Source organism: Taurulus bubalis, assembly GCF_910589615.1.
Source record: "Taurulus bubalis genome assembly, chromosome: 3".
NCBI classification, from domain to species: Eukaryota; Metazoa; Chordata; class Actinopteri; order Perciformes; family Cottidae; genus Taurulus; species Taurulus bubalis.
In genome coordinates, this window is record NC_136591.1 from 19,464,509 (window position 1) to 19,486,132 (window position 21,624).

Sequence of the window (21,624 nt, forward strand, 5' to 3'; positions counted from 1 at the left end):
AACCTTTATTAAGAGGGGACTATCTGGGGTCGTTTATCCTAATATGGACTTCCTCCTACACTTGTGATCTAAATCTAGAAGTGTTTGGCCATCTGCAGGTGTCTCCGTTTCTGGAGATGTGATTTATCCTAAATCCTAGCCATGTCTGCTCCCAGCATGCATCAGCATCAGCGGCTCTGTTTGTGTTGTCCGTGTGGTTGTTAGGCTACGAGGTCGGACAGCATGGCTCTCCACAGGGAATGTCAAGTGATGCTCCGCAGCTCACAAAAGAGAGCCGCTCTGAACATTCTTGGCACCAGAATACAAGGAGTAGGCTTCTGTGTGGGGTTAATATATGGTATGCAGAAATAGTAAATGTTGTCTTGGTTTACCTCCAGTCTTTAGGTCAAATGCGGAAAGAAATCACCATATTTCCCCTTTAATTTTTTTTTAAACTCAACTAAACATTGTTGTTTTTTTGTAACCTTTTTAACCCTGGTTAAGCCCCAGACATTTTTCTCAAAAAAAAGTGTGTTCCTGGTTCATTGGTTGATGATATAACACAGGAAAAGAAATAAAAACAATTATTATGCTTACATTGCTCTTTTTTTCTACTGTAAAATAGCACTATGTGTTAACAGTATCTCAGCAAAGTTTGACTTTGATTAACTGAATTGAAATATTTTTAGTAATTCATTTAGTGCACATTTCGTGTACCGTAGGTTTAGGTCCGCTGAAAGAAAAAATGCCCTAACTTTCTTTCTGGACTTTGGACGCCTCTGGTCCCACAACAGAGGGGCTCTGCTCAAGCAGATGCACCAATACATACCAAGCAAGGTCATGTGGAATATTGTTTCATCCATAAGTAAGTCATATTTCAGTGTTTTGGCTGTAATGTGGTTGATATCTTGCGGAGAAAGGTGCGGCAATCATGTGTGTCATCAAGCTAGGGATATGAACATTTTAACTCGTGTCAACTGGTGACTTTCATTCGAACGCGTCCGTGGTGGCTCGTGGTAACCTCCGTAAATAGTTTTTGTCGATAATAAACGTAGATGAGTCTGTATTTAAAATTGATATGAGGCGTTTACGAGGACAGCTACATGTTCTGGTTGTGTTTTTCCACTTTGTGATTCTGTTTAGGCCAGCAGAGAAGGCTTAGCTGGCCCTGACGGCCCACCACTGGTGTCATCAGCATAACTATGATATGAAAAGTCATGTGAGTGAATGACAGAGCCAAAAGAGTTGGTGTACAGAGAGAAGAGGAGGGGACCCAGGACGGAGCCTTGAGGCACCCTAGTAGTGACAGGACAAGGTTCAGAAACAGATCACTGAGGTAGTTTTCACACACTGTTTGTACTCCTACCACTATCATTCTTAAACAACCCACACAAACGTGAGCCAGGAGAGGTGACGAATGCTCCGTGGTGGCTCGTGATAACCTCGAAAATAGTTTTTGTAGATAATAAACACAGAGGAGTCTGTATTTAAAATTGATATGAGGCATTTACAAGGAAACCTACATGTTCTGGTTGTGTTTTTCCACGGACGCAGTTGGCCGAGTCACCAGTTCATGCTGCGTGGCATTCTGCACATGAACACAGATAACAGCATTGCATCATCCAGTGACTTGTAGGCTTGTAATTTCTCCACCAAATGCATGTTTATATCTGTCCACTAAACATTGGTCCAAATATTCGCCATCTTTGGTGGTTAAAAGCTTCTCCACGACGCCTTCGTTCCGTTGCCAAAACTGCGTGCGCACACTTACAAACGCTATCATTGTTTAAAAACTGTAAAAGGGTCTATTCCTTCCAAGTTCACTCTCAAAAAAATAATATGATGAATTGTAGCAACTTGAGAACAAGACCCTGAGATGCGTGTGAAGACGCCGCCGAGCTGTGGATTCGTGCCGGTGAGACTTTCTTTCTTTCTTTTCAGTCTCCGAGGCCTAACAAGCGCACAATGTATTTTTAAAACGAGATAAACACATATAAACAGATTCCGCGAAGATGGAAACAGTGGCGATTCTTTTTCCACATAGTGCTCTTGGGCTTGAGCCATCTGGGGGCCTGGGAATGTACTAATCTTAAAATAAACACATCCAGATTGTGTCTCTGTGTAGTTTGGGCTCATACATCCACAGTCACTGGATGTCTGGGGAGGAGGAGGTTGAAGCCAAATCACTTCTGTCTCATATCTGCCCAAAAAATATTGGGATTTTTCTTCACATTTGTCTGTCTGGTGTTCATTTGAGGAATAACTTTGCGTCAAAGAAAGGACAAGTCTGATTTCTTATGTAATAACGACAAATGGCCTTTTTGTCTGCGTATCCAAAGCCGGATACGTCTCATTCCTCTGCTCCACAGAGCGCCGCTGTTGTCAATGAGCTACACTATTGCACTGGGTGACATGTTCCTTCATCACCATGAACAACACACACTGTAGTTTGTCTTTAAAGGAACAGTTCGGGTTGTACTGGGGTCCAAAGTCAGTGTATTACCTACAGCAGTGGTTCTCAAATACGTGAAGGCCCTCCAGGGGGTACGTGAGATTAAACAATGTATATATATATATATATATATATATATATATATATATATATATATATATATATATATATATATATATATATATATATTAAAATCAGCATCCATTGAAAAATACTTTTAAAAATGGTTATACAAATACACTGATGGCACAGCACTGTGTATTACATATTTGTTGCAACCCAAAATGCTTTGCACTGCTCAGGGGGTCCTCGGCTGAAAAGAATATTTCACATGGGGTACATCAATGAAAAAAGGTTGAGAACCACTGACCTACAGTATAGCTGGAGGCAGTTTGGAGAAGCAGGAGGAGCACCACTTGGACACCACCTGGACAACAACCTGGAGCCTGCTGTTTTTCCCCCATGTGAAACAGGACGTTAACATTAATTTATTTGTCACACCATTTTTGTACTCCATTTCCATAGTTCCATAACTATTTTAACCCAAACCAAGTAGTTTCATTGTCTCAACCTAACTAACTTGTATCCTGTGAAGACGTCATTTTACTTTGAAAAGGCTGTATGATGAGTAATGAGTGTAAATTGATATGAGTTGCTGCACAATCTTAGGGAAATGCACAATAATCTCTACTTCTACAGAAGTGAACACAGCAGTGTTCATGTTTTGTTGGGATCAGTGATGTGTGTGAGTGTGAACATAACTGCTGTACTTTAGGACCACCAAACCAAAAACAAAGAACTTTCACCGAGGAGACCGCTGTTTGTGTCCGGTGTGAAACTAGAAGTCGATGTTGACTTTCCCGTTATGCCACTTCCGTACTTCCATCGTTATTTTAACCCAAAATTCTGGATCTTTCCCCAAAGATGTATTGCACTGCAGGGACTCGTACGTGTGCTTGAGCGCTTGTATTGCTGGAGATTCGGTAGGAAAAGCACAAGAAAAAGATCAGCTGAGAGATGCAGTCAGACCGGCAGAGATTCCTGCTGCAACCCGTGTTTCCCGTGACAGAATCTCTCCAATACTGTGACTCTCTGACCTCATCTTTCTCCAAATTAGCTGGAACTTGCAACTGAAGTCATTATCTGATCTTTTTTCTGATGAGCTGAACTGATTAATGTGACGCCTATACAAGTATTAGGCTGGATATCAGAATCAGTCTTGCAACACTTCCTCTATGTTGGTCAGTGACACTTCTGCAGACTAACAGGCTCAGATAGTAGCTGCATGTGCAGGTACTTTTACTTCAGTGCTGTACCGAAGTACAAATTCAAGGTACTTACATGTTATGCCACTTTATACCTCTACTCACATTTCAGAAAAACAACAACTAAGAGATACAAAACGACTGCATAGAAACACAAAACTACCAACAAAGATACAAACTGACCTCAAAGAAACACAAAACGACTCCAAAGACACAAACTGACCTCAGAGGTGAGTGGCCCATTGTCTCATAATCGACCCATGCTATCTGTAAGTAAAGTATTGTTAAGCGTATTGAAGCATCTCTCTGCACAGGTGAGTCACCAGATGCTGAGAGGGTCAACAATCGGTCGATGCTATAGAGGTTTCAAAACAACATGAACGGAAACAGTTTTTAGAAAAGCTGCAAAGACAGAACGAGGAACCAACAGGTCTCAGACCAGTGAAACGTCATCCTTTCTGTGTGAATTCCCAGCTGCTACAGTATCACTGTACTGTACCACGGACATTAAGAGTGAACCTGTGGTAGGTGATGAGATTTGATCATTGAAGGCAGAAACGTATGACTTTGAGTTATAAGAGTCAACTTCAACAGAACTGAATGAGAGGAAACAGTTTGAACCCCAAAAGGGTTAAATTGTCTCTGGTGTTGATTCCAAATACTTGATGTCAGTGTGAACTTCACTGCTCATGTCGGCCATAAGTGTATAAAAAAGCAACAAGTGATGTATGAGAGAACAGCGGGAGGAGGAAGTGACACGTCACTAATTAGATGAAGTAGATTCAACATTCGTCTTTAAGACGGAACAAGTTCAGAGACGAGTAGAAGCAGAAAGACGAGAGACGGAGAGGAACGATGGCTGAATTCAGATGGATTAAAACCTCTTTATTTCTGATTCTGGTGCTTCAGTTTACAGGTAAGGAGACATATAACGTGTATATGACTACAGAAACATTAAAGAAGCTTATATATTAATATCATTAATGTTACTTTATGACCTAACCTTAATTTAAAGAAGACACACAAGTAGTCTGTTTGTTTCCCATCAAGGTGAATAGTGAGTTTAATGAACTCTTAGAAACCAACGATGAGGTACATTCTCAAACTGTTGTGTCTAAAATGATCTTCACTCTTATTATTTGTATTTCTCTCTCATCTTCTCAGCAGCAGCAACAGGACAACGTGTCCTCTTCATCACTGTCAGAGATGGAGATGAAGTCACTTTGCCTTGTGACAGTCTGATAGATGGTCATAAGAACTGTGACGCTACTGAATGGTTCTTCAGTAATTCAAGAAGCAGAGGAGCAGTACTTCTGGCTTTCTATGGGAAGATTGTTGATGAAGCCAAAGATAAATCAGACAAACTGAGTGTTTCAGAGAAATGTTCACTGGTTATAAAGAATGTCACAGATGAAGATGTTGGTCGTTATGGTTGCAGACAGTTCAGACCAGAACAACAACGTCGAGATGCTCTGGTTCTTCTGTCTGTTGTTACCAGTGAGTATTTACATCATCAGGTTTATAATTATTTATTATAATAATAATGATTATAGTGATGAAATTCCTCTTCTTTCTCTCACAATGTCTCCATCTTCACCAGTGACTGAACACAAGGACACCGATGTGGTGACGGTAAACTGCTTTGTGTCGACATATGGAACATGTGAACACAAAGTGAAGTGGCTGATTGAGGGTCCAGATAACAGAAACATGACGACATCTCAGTATCTCTGCTTGACCACTGCTTCCTTTTCAACTTCTCATTTTACTCCGATGAATTCTGTGTTGCTCAAGTGTGAAGTGACTGATGATTCCAATGGAGAAGTTAATGTGTTTCCCTTCAGCTCTACTCAGTCCTCAGGTGAGATTATAATGAGCTGCTTAAAATCACATCACCCTGATGTAACAATTAAACATAATTGATTGTTTTATGGATTTTAAGTTTTAAGATGACATCATTATTTTCAAATTTTACAGTTTGTTTATTTTTCAGGTGAAGATGCAACAAAAACTGGATCAACAACAACAACACCAGAAGGTGAGAAACAAAGTAGCAACTCACAACTTAAAACAAATCTAGCAGCTGTGATTGTAGTGTATATACAAATACTGTAGATTCATTCATGTAGATTCATATTGGTAATGGAGGCAAACTCTCATATCTTTAACCCTCCCGGAACTCGCGACGCAGATCCGCGTTTTACAATATTCATATCTTCGCGATAAAACGTCACAGAAATATGTTTCAAATTCTAGAGGAATCAGTAGGCTTTCTGCCTCCGCTTCCTTCCTTCACTTAATACAATTGAAACTTTGCAGAGAGACTGTTAACATATTGTGTTTTTTATCGTAGAAAAAAAGCTTTCATATGCATTATTTAAAAGCGGAAATTTATCCTCTTTTTCATTTCTTTTTTAGGTATTCTTTTTTTTTCTGCGTTCTATAATCAAGCAATAAACCAGTAACACATATACTTATATATACACCTTTAAATTATTCTCACCTTCTAAACTATTCTCGCGTTGTGGTTGAGGAGATTACCCAGGTTTAGTATGGTAAAAAAACAACTTGAGTATAAAATCTTATCAAAGAATAAAGTGTCAGATTTATGACAAAAACAAAAAGAATACGTGATTGGTTAATTTATCTTGCATCAGTTTGATTATTTTATAGATTTATATCATTTTCGGTAAATTTCAAGCATGATCTATTTTCTCATTTTAAAATGTGTTGTTTTTTATTGAGCAGATGAAGTTTCACCAACAACCGGGTCAATGTCAACAACACCACATAATGAATGGTAAATTATCCTGTACTTGTATCGCCCTTTATCTTGTCTTCCGACCACTCAAAGTGCTTTAACACTACAAGACATTATCCACACTCTGATGACATGCAAAGTCCACCTGCCATCACAACTAACATTCATACAACATTAACACACAGGAACAGCCCGGGGTTAAGTGTGTTGCCCGAGTACACAACAACATGGACTAGCAAAGCCGGAGATCGAACAGTCTACCCTTTGATTGAAGGACAACCCCTCTCCACCACTGAGCCACAGTTGCCCCGTGATGATGGTGAGAAACATTATTTGATATTTGTGATGGATTTTCATTTGTAGGATGACAATCTTTTGTCATTTACGAACATGAGTTATTTTCTCATTTTGCTATTTTTTTTTAATTAAAAATTAAAATTAATTTATGATATCTTGTTTTGAATATATATGTGCTTCTCATAACAACAAAAACTAATCGAGGAGCTTTGAAAGGAACTTAAACACAAATCAGAATCAGAAACCGTTTATTTGCCAGGAATGTTTACGCAAATGAGGAATTTTTCTAGGCGGAAGGTGCATACATTAGACATGAGATGTTAGACGAGACAAACAACAATCAACAATCAACGACAACAACAACAGTGCAATGATATTAAGTCAAGTATAAGATAAAGTGCTCAGACAAACAAATAACGTTAATGTAAGTGTATGTTAAGTGGCATGAGTGTTTAAATATGAAGTGTGCAGGGGAGTGGCCGGTAAGAAGAAAGAAAAGAAGAGGAAAGAAAAGAAAGAAAAAATTGTCCGAAAAATAGTCGTGGGGGTGAAAAAATAGTCTGAAAAAAGAACCTTTTCATCCCACAGCAGGATATGTCGCCCCTCAGTTTCTTAGCATGATTCTGTATGAGTATCCCATATATGTGCCCAGTATCCCTGATATTACTTGCAGATTGTATTTTCAGAAGACATTTTGCTGTTTGTTATCAAATAAAAAAGAGAGTAATTTCCTATCATCTCCATTTCTAAACCGATCAGAATGCGTCGGTTTAAATTATTTCTTGATGTTCTTGTTCCAGGCTGGTGGAGGTTGGTCATCGTGTCTCTGGGTTTAGTAGCTTTCATAGTAATAATTGTGGTCGTCAACGTGTGGACAAGAGTTAAAGGTAAAGAATATTCACAGATAATATTTACATACAATAGCTTTTGATGAACGAGGATTTTTAAACATAATTTGCCTCTTTTGTCTCTTCAGAGAAGAAAACACGGATGGATGAAATCGCTGTGAGTATTTTAAACAAAATAATAGAACTAGTATTTTACACACTTTCCATGAACGACCCATAGATATGGTGGCCTTGAGGATCAGAACATAGCAACATTTCACCAAAAAGTTTCACTAAAAGAGTGTAATTTAATGAACTGTGTGTCTTTACTATATTTCTTATTTCCTGGTGATCAGTGAGGAGCAGAGGACGCCTACAGATCAGAAAGTGAAGCTCTGATTGTGTTGTTTCTCACAGGTGCGTTATGATGCAGAAGATGAAACAGTGAACTATGAAAACATCAGACCTCCTGATGGAGTTTGACGAGCACGTCTGCCTCCGTCAGACTCCACCGATCATAATGTTCTGTGTTGCCATGTTCCAGTTTGCTCAGATTATTAACGTTATACACACTTAATGCACGGACCCTTAAATCGTCTTCCGACTGAATATTTCTCAGCTGATTTTAAGGTTCTCTGCTTGTTTTTGAAGCTGCAGCAGCTTGAGCTCAGTTTCATGTCTCTGTGTTCATTTCAATCTACTTTCATTGAGCAGCTGTTCACATATGTGTTGTGATGTCGACGTATATTTGAATGTATTTTCAGCCGAAACACAGTTTTTGGAAGGCTTTCGAGGCTTCAATGAATCACATAAGATTTTTGTCCTCTATGTTCACTAATTCCTTTAAGTCACAAGTCAGTGCCGTCTTCAGCTTTAAAGCCAAACTGGTTATCTGTGGAATTAATGAACTCATCTAATCTAGCCAGGCTGTGTCTGTAATGACTGGTACTAAGAGAACAGGCAACATTGATCCAGTAACTAGCCATGAATCATAAATTCATCATAGAATCCTCTACAGGCATATTACTTCCTTTAACACTTCTTAGTAAACTGTGTTTTGAAGTTTCCTAGAGTAATAATAATCCTGGCCTTCATGATGGTGGATATTCACACAATTCAGAGGTCTTATTAAATTCACAATTGTTATTAATGAATTATTGCAAAAAATACAGTGAGGAAGAGACAGACAAGAGCCTATGTAGACTATGAGGGGTCAACACAGGGTCGGGGTGCGCCACGATCAGCTGGCGCAGGTACAAAACCCACGGCCCGCCACTGGTAGAATCTGTTATACTGCACTTTGTTACATACTGTTTTATTTTGGAGTTTCCTGTTGAGCCATTTAGGTTGCTGCTAACAAGGTGATGAGCTCTCTGATTGAACACAGGTGACACTTTTATCTATTGTCTCGATTCCTGGTGAATTGAAAGATTCACATTTAAAACAAAAAGAAAATCCTGCCAAGAAAACATGCAATAAAACCTCTCCGCTGATGGATTTCATGTCTATTTGTTAGGCCTCCGCTCGAAAATTGCATACCTATACTAAAAAGGGTATATCTCTGCAACCACTAGGGCTATTTTAATTACTGTGGTGTTATAATAAAGGGAACACTTGTGATATTTGCCCAGATGTGTAGCTATCAGTATATATGTTACTGGTTCAGAGTAAATGAAGATGGCACACAGCAAAAATGAAAAGGCTTCAGCTTCGCCTAAAAAATAAAGCACTTTCAGGATGATTATCTCTTTGGAATGATGCCGCTGCAGGTTTAAACCTCTACCAAATCGTAACACAATATGTGAACAGGCTCTCTGCAAAGTTTGACTTTGATTTTTGAGAGAAATTAATATGAATATTTGGTAATCCATAAAGTTGGTGTTTGAGTTGTGTTTGGAGCATGATAAGCAGGCTTATTTATTATTTTAGCCCAGGTTCTGCTGATTAATTTGATGTACAACATCATTGTATTTGTTTGTAATTAGTGCATTGTTTATCACGGCCTATGCCAGCCGCTCGGGCTTAAAAGGTCTATGCAGTGAGGATAGCATGAAAAACCCTGACGTGGTGACGTCACACACACACAGAACAAAAACCACAGCCCTGCTTCATATTCAAATTCAACCAATTGAAGACAGTTGAGTCAGACACTCTTGAACGTGTCCATCGTTCATGTGCTCTTCAGAGGGTCAAAGCTCCAGAGCTCTGCTGCTGTTAATGTCAAAATTGTCAACATAACACTTCTCCTCCAGTTCTCAGAAAAGCTGCAAAGATAAAACATCAGGAACCGACCGGCTATCAGACATCACAAGTTGCTTTGCTGCAAACAGTTATCTTATCAAACAACCTTCACACGCTCAACTTCCTCTATTATATTTTAGCCTCACAGTAAATCAGAATGTAGATTTAAAAAAATCAAACTATAAAGTTAAAAAGTTCTTCACTGTTTTGAGATCCACAAGAAACGCAGAAAGAATAAAAGTTCATACCAATCAATATATCAATATCACACATCAAGTCCACAGCCAACAGAGGAGCGATGAAGTCGGTATGAGGACGTGACCACAGGAAGTAGAAGCTGCTGTCTTCATGTTTAAGAAGCAGCACGTCTGAGACGTTGACAGTTGAGAGCGTGAAACCAGGAGAGAGACACGATGGCTGGATTCAGACGGATCATAACGTCTTCACTTCTGATGCTGCAGGTGTTGATCTTTACAGGTGAGCGTGCAGTTCTGTTTGTGACATCATGATAACTTTATGAACTGGGAAACCAAAGAATGAGACACATTAAAAAAAACTATTTTAAATTATTACAACACTACTTATGAACTTTTCAGTCATATTCTTATTTTTGTTTATTTTTTACATTTCTCAACAGCAGAAACTGTGGAATATTCTTTCTTCACTGTCAGAGCTGGAGAGGAAGCTACTTTGCCTTGTGGAAATGTGACACCTAACCAGAAAAAGTGTGACAGTACTACTTGGCTCTTCAATAATTCAGGAAATACAGAAACACTGTTTAAATATGGGAAGATTCATAAAGATGCAGAAGCTAATTCAGACAGACTGAGTGTTTCAGATAAATGTTCTCTGGTTATAAAGAATGTCACAGATGAGGATATGGATTGTTACATCTGCAGACAGTTGAGATCAGGACGACATGAAGGTGGAGATACTGAGGTTTATCTCTCAGTTGTTACCAGTGAGTATTTACATCATGATGTTTCAAACTGTCTCCTTCAATCAATATCCTACAACATGATAATAATTATGATGAGAGTAATGTCAAGAAGTTAATTTTTCTCTCACAACGTCCCCATCTTCACCAGTGACTGAACAGAAGGACACTGATGAGATGACGTTTATCTGCTCCGTGTCGACATATGGACGATGTAAACACACAGTGAAGTGGCTGAATGAGGGCAGTAAGAATTATGTGGTGACATCACAGCGACCTTGTTCAGCCTGGCTGATGATTAAAAAAGCTCACCTTGATCAGAGGTCAAAGTCGTATGAGTTATTAGAGTGTGAAGTGACTGATGGTTACAGTGGAAAAGTGCATCAGTTCACATTCAGCACTCTTCAGTCCTCAGGTGAGAATATGGTTTAGATTCAAGTTTTTAATAATTGTACCATTCAGTCATGATGTCTGAAGTTTTTCTCTAATTGTGCAGTTCGTTGCATTTTGTTATTTTATTCGTTAAGGTGATGATGCAACAACAGTGACATCTGAAAAGTACATAAATCAAGCAGATCAAGGTAGTGACTATACACAACAACATACAGAAATAAAGAAAAAGAACACTACAAACATCTGTTCATGTATAAAAACCATGTGACTATGTTGAACCCTTCTCTTGTCAGACTGGTGGAGGCTCATCGTTGTGGTTCTGGGTCTAGCAGCTCTCATAATGAGCGTTGTTACCGTCAACATATGGACCAGAACTAAAGGTGAGAACATCCAGAGACAAGAAGGTTTCATGAAGCTCAAGGTTCATGACTCAACTCTTTTTTCTGTTTTCAGGGAACAAAACTCAGATTGAAAAAATCCTTGTGAGATTAAACAGTGAATCATAACGTTAGTAAAATCAGTGTTTGAAATATTTGTTCTCCACTTTTCACAGTGGATCAAAAGACACAGGAAGGGAATAAACAGCTGAATGTGTTGAAATGAAGTGGTTATTTTACAGCTATGTTTTAAGGTGCGTTGGGAAAAGCTACATTTAAAAATAGCAACAAAAGTCAAATATAAAATAACAAACAAAAGGCTCCAAAGTGACCAGAGAGTTGTATCCAGTTCAATGGAGGTGAATGAGAAGTGAGGGGTGAGTGTGGATTTCCTCGTGGTCAATTCAACCAGAATCTCAAGTGTGTTGTGTTGTTTTCTCACAGGAGCGTCATGAGGAAGATGAAGATGAAGATGAAGGTCCGGTGAACTATGAAAACGTTGGAAAAGCTTCTGCCTCCGTCTCACTGGACTGATCACCACAGAGTCCACTAATATATATATCTATATATATATATATATATATATATATATATAGATATATATATATATATATATATATCTATATATATATATATATATATATATATATAATAGCTGTCCACATGCACATTATATGTTATACTTTTACCAGCACTGCCTACTGTAACTGCCATTTATATCTTAACATATTAATATGTACCTGTTAATGATATCTATTACACAATATTATATGTGCATTACTCTGCACTTCACGGCTTTTTGTACTACTGCTTAAACTGCATTTTATTATCTCAGTATTTGTACTCTGTGTAATAACAATAAAGATGAATATAATCTTAAATCTTAATTGGCCTCCCATTGCAAAATATAACTGTGAGTTTAAGATTTGCTTTTTATTTTTTAAACTGCAGTAGATTAGCATCACTTTGGTCCCTCAGTGTTCAGAGGAAGTAATTGTGATCGACTATAATTCAAACATATTGGTCTCCAGTATGTGTTGGGGGGGATTTTTGGAAAAGACTGTGTGAAACAATGGTTACCACTTTATAATAACTACACGCTATTTAACGTTAAGTATGAGTAAGCACATTTATAAAGCATTGTTCCATCATTAACACTCATTAGTATGTAATTCATAAACACAGTTATAAATGTGTGATTCTTGATTATTAAGCTTGACTATTATGATGATTGGGTTTTAATACTTTATAAATGATTGATTCCCCATTTGTAAATTAAGTAATATATATTACAAACCAATTAATAAGGACTTATAGATGATTAATAAGATAACTTTTAAAGTGTTAGTAAATTCTTAAAAAAAAATGTAATATGCACCAATAGTTAGGGACTATGTTAACATGTGTATTATAAATGTGTTTTAATACTGCAATTAATGATTAATTCAGGTAGTTACTAGTAGTTAGTTAAGTATGTTGTGTGACCTCATCTAAAGTGAGGACTATCTATACAAAGCCTTATAAAGCATTTATAAATGACACTGAAAGAATTGCTTTCTGCTTCACTTCATCAAAGTCAACCTTTGCAGAGAGAATGTTCACATGTTGTGCTATGATTTGGGAGATGTTTAAACCTCCAGCTGCATCATTCCAAAGAGATAATCATCATGAAAGTGTTTTTTGTTTTTTTTGCTGAAACTGAAACTTTTTAATTTGTGTTGAGTCACTTCTTAAAACAGACAGAAAGAGATGGACCCAAATGAAAACACGAGCAACAAGGGGATTTTAAACAGAGATTTTAATAAAGAAACGTTCAAAACAAAATTTACAAGGCAGGTGAGTCCAAAAGTGAGACTGAAGAGACAAATCCAACACAGGGGATCCACAGAAAAAAGGAGGGAAAACCACACGAAGACAGGAAGTCAAACAAATACATTATCCTCAAGAGACAGAGCAACTTCAAAATAAAACAGGAAACAAAGAACCCACGTCTTGCCACTCAGCGTTATTAGCTCTAATCTGAAATTAATTATTTAATCTGTTTTCTTGATACAGGGTGATGCAGTTTAAAAAAAAATAAAAATAATAATATATATATATTTTTTTTAATATATTTTTTTAACGCAATCCTTTATTAATATCACAGTGGGGAAATTATTCTCTGCATTTTACCCATTCTTAGTAATTAAGGGGCAGTGTCTCCATGAGCATCATAACTTTACACAGTACAAAAGTACAAAGTAACACGGACATAAAACGTCATTAATAAATACATGGACAAATGCATTTACTTTCGTGGAAATGTTTCCGTTATGCCGTAAACAGGTTACGATTCTTTGCCAAATATTAGTTTTTTTTTTGCAGAGATAGAACTTTATTTGCATTGTTCTAACACAGTGATTGCACATGTTCTTAGTTTTTGTCTGATGGAGCGATCTGGTTTACTTACTGTAATTTTCTTTATTGTATTATTGTACATTGTATCAATGTATGGATGTGTTGAAAGCAGACTTTATGAACTCTAGGAAACCAAAGATTTAACATTGTTGCAACACTACGTATGAACTTTATAATCATATTCTTATGTCAGTTTATTTTTTACATTTCTCAACAGCAGCATCTGTGGAATATTCATCCTCCATCGTCAGAGCTGGAGATGAAGTCACTTTGCCTTGTGGGAATGTGACACCTGATCAGGAAAACAGGGAGATGCTGTGCCTGATCTGTCTGTTGTTACAAGTGAGTATTTACATCATAATGAATACCCTGCAACATTATAATAATAATGATTATAAAGTTATGTCAAGAAGTTAATTTAACTCTTGTCCATCTTCACCAGTAACTGAACAGAAGGACACTGATGAGGTGACGTTGATCTGCTCTGTGTCGACATATGGAGGATGTGGACACAAAGTGGAGTGGGTGTTTGAGGGCAATAAGAGTGTTGTGGTGACATCACAACTTAACTGTTCAGCCCGGTTGATGATTAAGAAATCTCACCTTGATCAGAAGACTTATGAGTTAATGAAATGTGAAGTGACTAATATTTCAAAGGAGAAGCGCGTCAGTTCACCTTCAGCCCATCTCAGTTCTCAGGTAAGAATATGATGAGCTGTTTAAAATCTCTTGTGGATGATTAACCAAAGTACATGGTTTTAAAATCACATTTAAAAAAAAATATCAACCAACTCTTTTTTCTTCTTTGTGGTCTTTGTACTTCCTCCTTCATGACTACGTGGAAAACAAACAAACATAAATTACTTTGTGGGAAACTATGAAGAGTGAGTCAGGGAGTGTCAACGAGCAGCCATGATGATGATGATGATGATGATAATGACGATTTCGTCTTCTCTGTGCAGGCGGACCCTGAAGAAGGCGTTTCCTACTCCTCTGTCAGCTACACCAAGAAGACTGACGGTGAAGCCCAGGTGAGCCGTCTGGCTGGTGATGTCGTGAAACCAGGTGATGACCCCCTTCACCTTTTCTATAGAACAGCGCCACCATCAGACCAAGATATGTCATGATCTAATTAGCATAGAAAAGTTGCAGCAAAGTTAGGTAGCAGCGAAATTAAGTTAATATTTACGTCATTTATGAGTTTTCCTCTTTCCCTCCAGGATCGCATTCAGCGTGATGAGGATGATGAAGGTGACTCAGTGACCTACAGCACATTATAACACGGGTAGGTCAAATCAAGCATTCTGATTGGTTGAGAGTGAGTCACGAGGTGTAGTTTATTCAGCCATAAAGTACTGTACAGCCTGTTTACATTTAGAGCGTTCCATATCAGTGCGCACTTAAAATAACAGCTAGATTTAAATTGCGCGACCGTTAGTTGTCATTTCAAGCTTGACAGTTACCAAACATGTTCGTGTAAACTTTGATATTGTAACGTCCGCAGAAACGACTCGCAGACGTTGGTTTCCTTAACTTGCAGGTGTATTGCTTGAGTGTTCACAGTATTGCAACGGGGCTCTTTGCAAACAGTAACGTTAGCTCAAACGGAACAGCTAACAAGCTCACGTAGCATCCCCCACACTAGCATAACGAACGACAAAACACACGTCACTTCCTCCCTGAAATGAGATGAGGAATGAAAAGGGTTTGACCACGAAATCATGATAATTTCTAGTGAGAGATAATTACGTCGGTAATTTCCCGACGCGAGGCAAGTTCTCTAAACATCATGGAGGAGAAACATGACGGAGAAAAGACGGACAGAAGCAGCGAGAGCACTTCTTTACATCGGTGGCTGTGTGTCATCCTCCACCCTGCTTCCAACCGGCCTGGTCAGTAAATCACAGATTTACTGACCAGGCCGGCTGCGCGTTGGGCCTAACAACTCCCTTGAACAGTACATTAATTGCATGACACAGTACTGCCTCTCGTACCTTATTGCTTAAGTAAACACTCCCTCCTCTTCTGCCGCAGCCTCGGTTGACCCCGGCGACCTCCACGCCTTTGTCCACAAGCCAAACAAATAAGGTGTCACTTGTTTACAGTCGCAAGACTGTTTGTATCATATATTTTGAATTTTAAGACCGAAGCTAGCAGCGTTAGGAATATAATAATACAAATATAATAATACAAATATAATAATACAAATATAATAATCGTGCTCTGTGAAAACATGTTGGCATTAAGAGAGTTGAGGAGGCAGACATTTTGTATGAATACGTGTTCTTTACACTGCGTCCCTGCATGGACAGAGCGAAGGTTTTGGAAAGTCTTTTCATGTATTTTGTTATTGCTAACCTTGCTTTTGTAGTTCAGTAAATTTGATTGTGTTGTGTATTAAGTTTTGGGATTATTGGAACACAAATGTGGTTTACTTGTCTGGTTTTAACAGCTTTTGAGTACGATGGTTTATTCTGTGTTTTCAGCATTTTTACTGTCAAATAAAGATCACATAAAAAAAGTGTTCTTGCTTAGCTTTCATATATATTTTCAAACACAACATTTCTATTTCTCACCAGAGAGTGGCGCCAACAAGCTTTGAACACACACACACACACACACACACACACACACACACACACGCACGCACGCACGCACACAAACACTCATTGTGTGATTGTTGAGTGTATTTATTTCTATCCACTGCGCTCAGTGTCTACTGACGATGTCGTTTCCAAATGGACAGATTACTAAATACATTATCAAGTTAATCTTCATTTTTAGAATTTAAAAAAGGAACAATGGAAGAAATTAAAAGTTAAAGTACTGAATGAAGAGTATTTATGTTCATGTGTGAGAACCGATCTTCAGTTTGGGGATTTTCATGTTTTCAGATCAGAGGAAGAAGAGAATATTTAATGAAGAAAGTGACAAAGAAATAGATATACCTTAAAGATGCAGAAGAAAAAGGGTAGAAACACATTTGTAGCAGAGTTATGTATTTGAGAAAATGCAGCTCCTCTGCCAGATATCAGAAACATATATGAAAGAAAGTATACATTAGCTCGTATAAAAAAGATTGTGAGAAACAAGTAGATTGTCTATGAGAGGAGAAACTACATAGGAATAAGGTATATATATATATATATATATATATATATATATATATATATATATATAATATATATATATATATATATAATATAGATATCGCCATGAAACTTCCCCAATTCATTTCTTTACATAAAGATAATTATGTTTTGTATTACACGTTTTTTTCTAGTGTTAAAAAAGTAAATGAGGCTGTTTTCTTCGCAAATATGTACAACATTCTTGTTTCATGTTGTTGAAATATTAGAGTCAAATATTTTTATTGAGGGAATTTTTTATTTCTCTTTGAATCACTCCATGAATCAGAAAATACTGATATATGTTTTTATTAATACACGTTGTATAAATGAGGTTATGAATGTGTTGTGAGCAAACCCCTCTGCATAAATCCTCAGAATATATGGAGGAATGAAAGAGTAAAGTTATATAAATGAGGTTATGAATGCTGTGTGAACAAGTCTGATAACAAACTCATGGAGAGAAAATGTCCTTTAAAGAGATGTTTAGTTACATTACACACATTCAGAAGACTCTACAGGTGAATAGGGTCAAAACATTAACTCATAGATATCACCATGAAACTTCACCAGTTCGTTATTCACATTAATAGGAGCATTTATTGTATTACAAGTTTTATGAAATTTCATGTTTAAATATATACTAATGATAACTTTTGGTGAATTTAGAAGAAATCTAGAGACGTAAATATTGGAGCAAAATTGACCAGTGCATGAAAAACATCTTTTTGCCTGCAGTTTCTTACCTTAACATCACATCAAATATTTCTTTATCATAAGGCGTCGAGGGAAGAAGAGAGTATCTTTAAACGTCTATAAAGATTACTTTGTTGACGGCTGTAACTTGTCCAATAGAAGTCACAGCAGATATCACTCTAATCTACATTTACTTTGTGAGAGAAAGCCTAACCTAACCTACACACACACACACACACACACACACACACACACACACACACACACACACACACACACACACACACACACACACAGTCGAAAATCCTCAGCACAAAAATGGGTGTCGTCGAAGGAGGACTACTCAACCTGTGACAATCAATACTAAATGTCTTAGTAATTTAGCTGAAGGTTGAAATGTCTGTCTGTTGGTCAGAATAACGGTTTGGCCCTCAAGGACATTGATTATGATACAATGTAGCTTGGTCTATTTGTAGTTTGTAATTTTTCGTTTTTGCCCCTTTTGTATCTCTTTGTGTTTTTGTGTAGTTGTTTTGGTCTTTTTATGGTCATTCTAAGATTTTTTATAGTTGCTTTGTGTCTTTTTGTTGTTATTCATGGTCTGTGCCTCTTTTTGTAGTTGCTTTTCATCTAGTTGTTTTGCCTCTTTTTCTAGTAGTTTATCATCTTTTTGTAGTTGTTTTGCCTTTTTTTGTAGTGACTTTTCATCTTTTTGTAGTTGTTTGCCTCGTTTTGTAGTTGATTTTCATCTTTTTGTAGTTGTTTTGCTTTTTTTTGTAGTTGCTTTTCACGCACACATGTATAGACAGTAATTAGTGTGTGTGTTGAGCATGAAGAAATTGCAGTTTTTTGGGGGGGAGTTATTAACGCAGATTAGGACAAAGGGCTGTCAAAACCACTGATTCTGCTTCACCGGCGCTCCCTACAGTAGAGCATGGCACATTCCAGACACAGGAAGGCCTGTCTCTCAAGGCGACGGGGATTAGGATGAGGACATTAATTACAACATAAATATGGATCGTCTCCTGAAGATCACTAAATGTGTTTTTTCTTACTGGAGCCGAGTTTCAGACGTCAAGCTGTTAGTGTGTGAGCTTTAATTAAAACTTCTTTTTTTTTTAAATGCAAATTAAGTTCTATGTTTTTACTCCCAAATGCAGCTTGTTTTTTTTCTTTCGGCTGAGATATGGCAAGCGCCGCACTCTATCTCTCTCCAACACCACCCCTGAATGAGAATAATTACATCACTCTGCATACAAATGGGCTAATTTAACTTTTTTGTTCCTTTTTCTTTTCTTCTATTCTAAGGGTCTATAAGACCATGACCCACTTTTAAATACCCAATCACAACTGTGAGGAAAATCTCCTGAGCCAATGGGCCGCTCGGCGCCGCCCACCCACATGCATGATAATAAGGAGGGGGATAATAACAGAGGGGGGACTCTCGCAGAAGCCGCAGCTTGCCTCAGTGTACTTTGGAGATTACTCTGCCTCTCTGAAAACCTTCACCATGGTCGACGCCTTCTGTGCCACTTGGAAGCTGGTCGACAGCGACAACTTTGACGAGTACATGAAAGCACTCGGTGAGTAACAGCCTCGCTTTTTGTCTTCCTGTGTGCCTGCAGCGTGCTCAGTTTCAGAGGATGTAAAACTTGGCCCCTTAACAGCCACATTTCACTCCCTCTGCCATGCTCAGGTGTGGGCTTCGCCACCCGGCAGGTCGGAAATGTGACCAAGCCGACCGTCGTCATCAGCCAGGAGGGCGACAAGGTGCTGGTCCGCACCCAGAGCACCTTCAAGAACACAGAGATCTCCTTCAAGCTGGGAGAGGAGTTCGACGAGGCCACCGCCGACGACAGGAACTGCAAAGTAAGTTGACAGAGGGAGAATTCTTCTTCGTGAAAACGTGAAGATCCACTTAATTGATTCAGACGCCAGTAGTGCTTCAAAGGTCTCCGACAAGTGGCCTGCAACAGTAACAATGGTTTTACTGTTGTTTTTTTTAAGTTTAAACTGTACTTGTGGTCAAATTTGGAGTCGGGGTTGTTCCTTTGTTCCTCTATTGGTGGGTCACTGAGAAGACCGGAGCATCTTGACTCCGCCCCCCCGCGCTCACTTAAACGTTCTCCTCTTTTGTCTTTCAGTCCACGGTCACCATGGAGGGAGACAAGCTGGTCCACGTCCAGAAGTGGGACGGCAAAGAGACCAAGTTCGTCAGGGAAATCAAGGACGGCAAGCTGATCATGGTGAGACAAACGCTCTCATCGCTCTCATCGCACACACTCCTGTCCGACTTTATCACACACGACTTAAGAGCAGTATAATAACAAGGAGAATAAAGAGAAAACCTCAAAATATTAAAGTTATTGTGGAGCCAAGTAGCTATAAATGACTATAAATGCTTTTAGCCGTAAGCAGAGGACTCATCATCTGGAAAATTGATTGTCCATTATTGTAATAAAGTACCAAAATATACATAGTTTCATAAAGTATTTACGATGTTGAGATAGATTTCCTCTCACTCGTCGTTCATCTTTTATTCTTCTGTGTGCGCTCAAAAGAAAAGTATATTTTAAACTTGTGAAGAATCCAGAAGTCTTTAAAAGACTCCTCTAGACTTCACCTCCAAAATGTTACTCAAAGAGACACACACCAACCAGTAAGTGACTCAAAATAACCACAAAGAAACATTAAACAATTACAAATAGACGCAAAGACTCTGAAAAGAGACTCAACATGACTGCAAAATAAGACAAAGTGACCACAAAGACAGTGAAGAGACACAGAATGACCACAAAGAGACACAGAGCGCAAACAAAGAGACGCAAAACAAACAAAAAAAGTGACACAAAACTTTAGAGAGATGTGCAACAACTACAAAGAAGTACACAATGACCACAAAGAGACAATAAACATCCCCAAAGAAACACAAAATATGAACAAAGAGACTCAAAACAACCACAAAGAAACTAAAAACAACTACAAAGAAACAAAACATCTACAGACACAAAACAAGAGAGATGTGTAACAGCTACAAAAAGACACAAAACAACTACAAAGACATTAAAATCAACTACAAAGAAATTAAAAACAACTACAAAGAAACTACAAACAGCTACAAATAAACAAAAAACAACTACAAAGAAACTAAAACAACTACAAAGAAACAAATACAACTACAAAGAAACTAAAAACAACCACAAAGAGACACAAAACAAGAGAGATGTGTAACAGCAACAAAAAGACATAAAAAAACAACAACAAGAAAATAGACAAAAGCATTGAGTTCTTCTCGAACAAATAAGTAATAAAAAGCCACAAAACACTTTTTAGACAGTTTTGTTTTTCTGAAGCTCCAAAACGTTCGTAGTCAAATGAGCTTGGTTGCATTAGACAAAGTAAATCCCTGAAGCTGCCAAAAGCTGCCTCACTACATCCTCCACTTTTCTGCTGGTAAAATGGTGGATTTGTGAGCTTTCCACTCGCCCTCATGGTAACGGTCCTCTCTCCCCTGCAGAATCTGACCTTTGAAGACATCCATGCGGTGCGCAGCTACGAGAAGGCATGAGTGCTCCGACCGATGGCGCCGCAAACCCCGGCCAAGAAGTGTTGATTTTATAATTATTATTGACTGTCTGGTTCTCTTTGCACTTCATCCTCCTTCTAATTCTTTTTTTTTTTATATATATATATATTTGAAAAACTAATTCTGGATCGTCTTTGCAACCCTGTGTGAGACATGAAATTAAAAAGAAAACACAGAGAGTAAATGTTTGTCTCTTCTCTTGTGTGTCGATATTGTGTTCAATACGGTCAACGGGGGGATAAATATTCCTCCGCGAGAGAATTTCTATCTCACTCTATTTAAAAAAAA

At 38.0% G+C, this 21,624-nt stretch overlaps 1 protein-coding gene across 1 annotated transcript; it reads left to right on the forward strand.

Moving 5' to 3' along the window:
- Nucleotides 1-19,202: 19,202 nt before the first annotated feature.
- Nucleotides 19,203-21,504, forward strand: LOC306734744 (fatty acid-binding protein, brain). The gene is made up of 4 exons (XM_079216131.1): nucleotides 19,203-19,333; nucleotides 19,447-19,619; nucleotides 19,895-19,996; nucleotides 21,268-21,504. The coding sequence occupies exons 1-4, from the start codon at nucleotides 19,261-19,263 to the stop codon at nucleotides 21,316-21,318; spliced, it is 399 nt and encodes a 132-aa protein (XP_079072257.1). The 5' UTR covers nucleotides 19,203-19,260; the 3' UTR covers nucleotides 21,319-21,504.
- The last annotated feature ends 120 nt before the right edge of the window (nucleotides 21,505-21,624 follow it).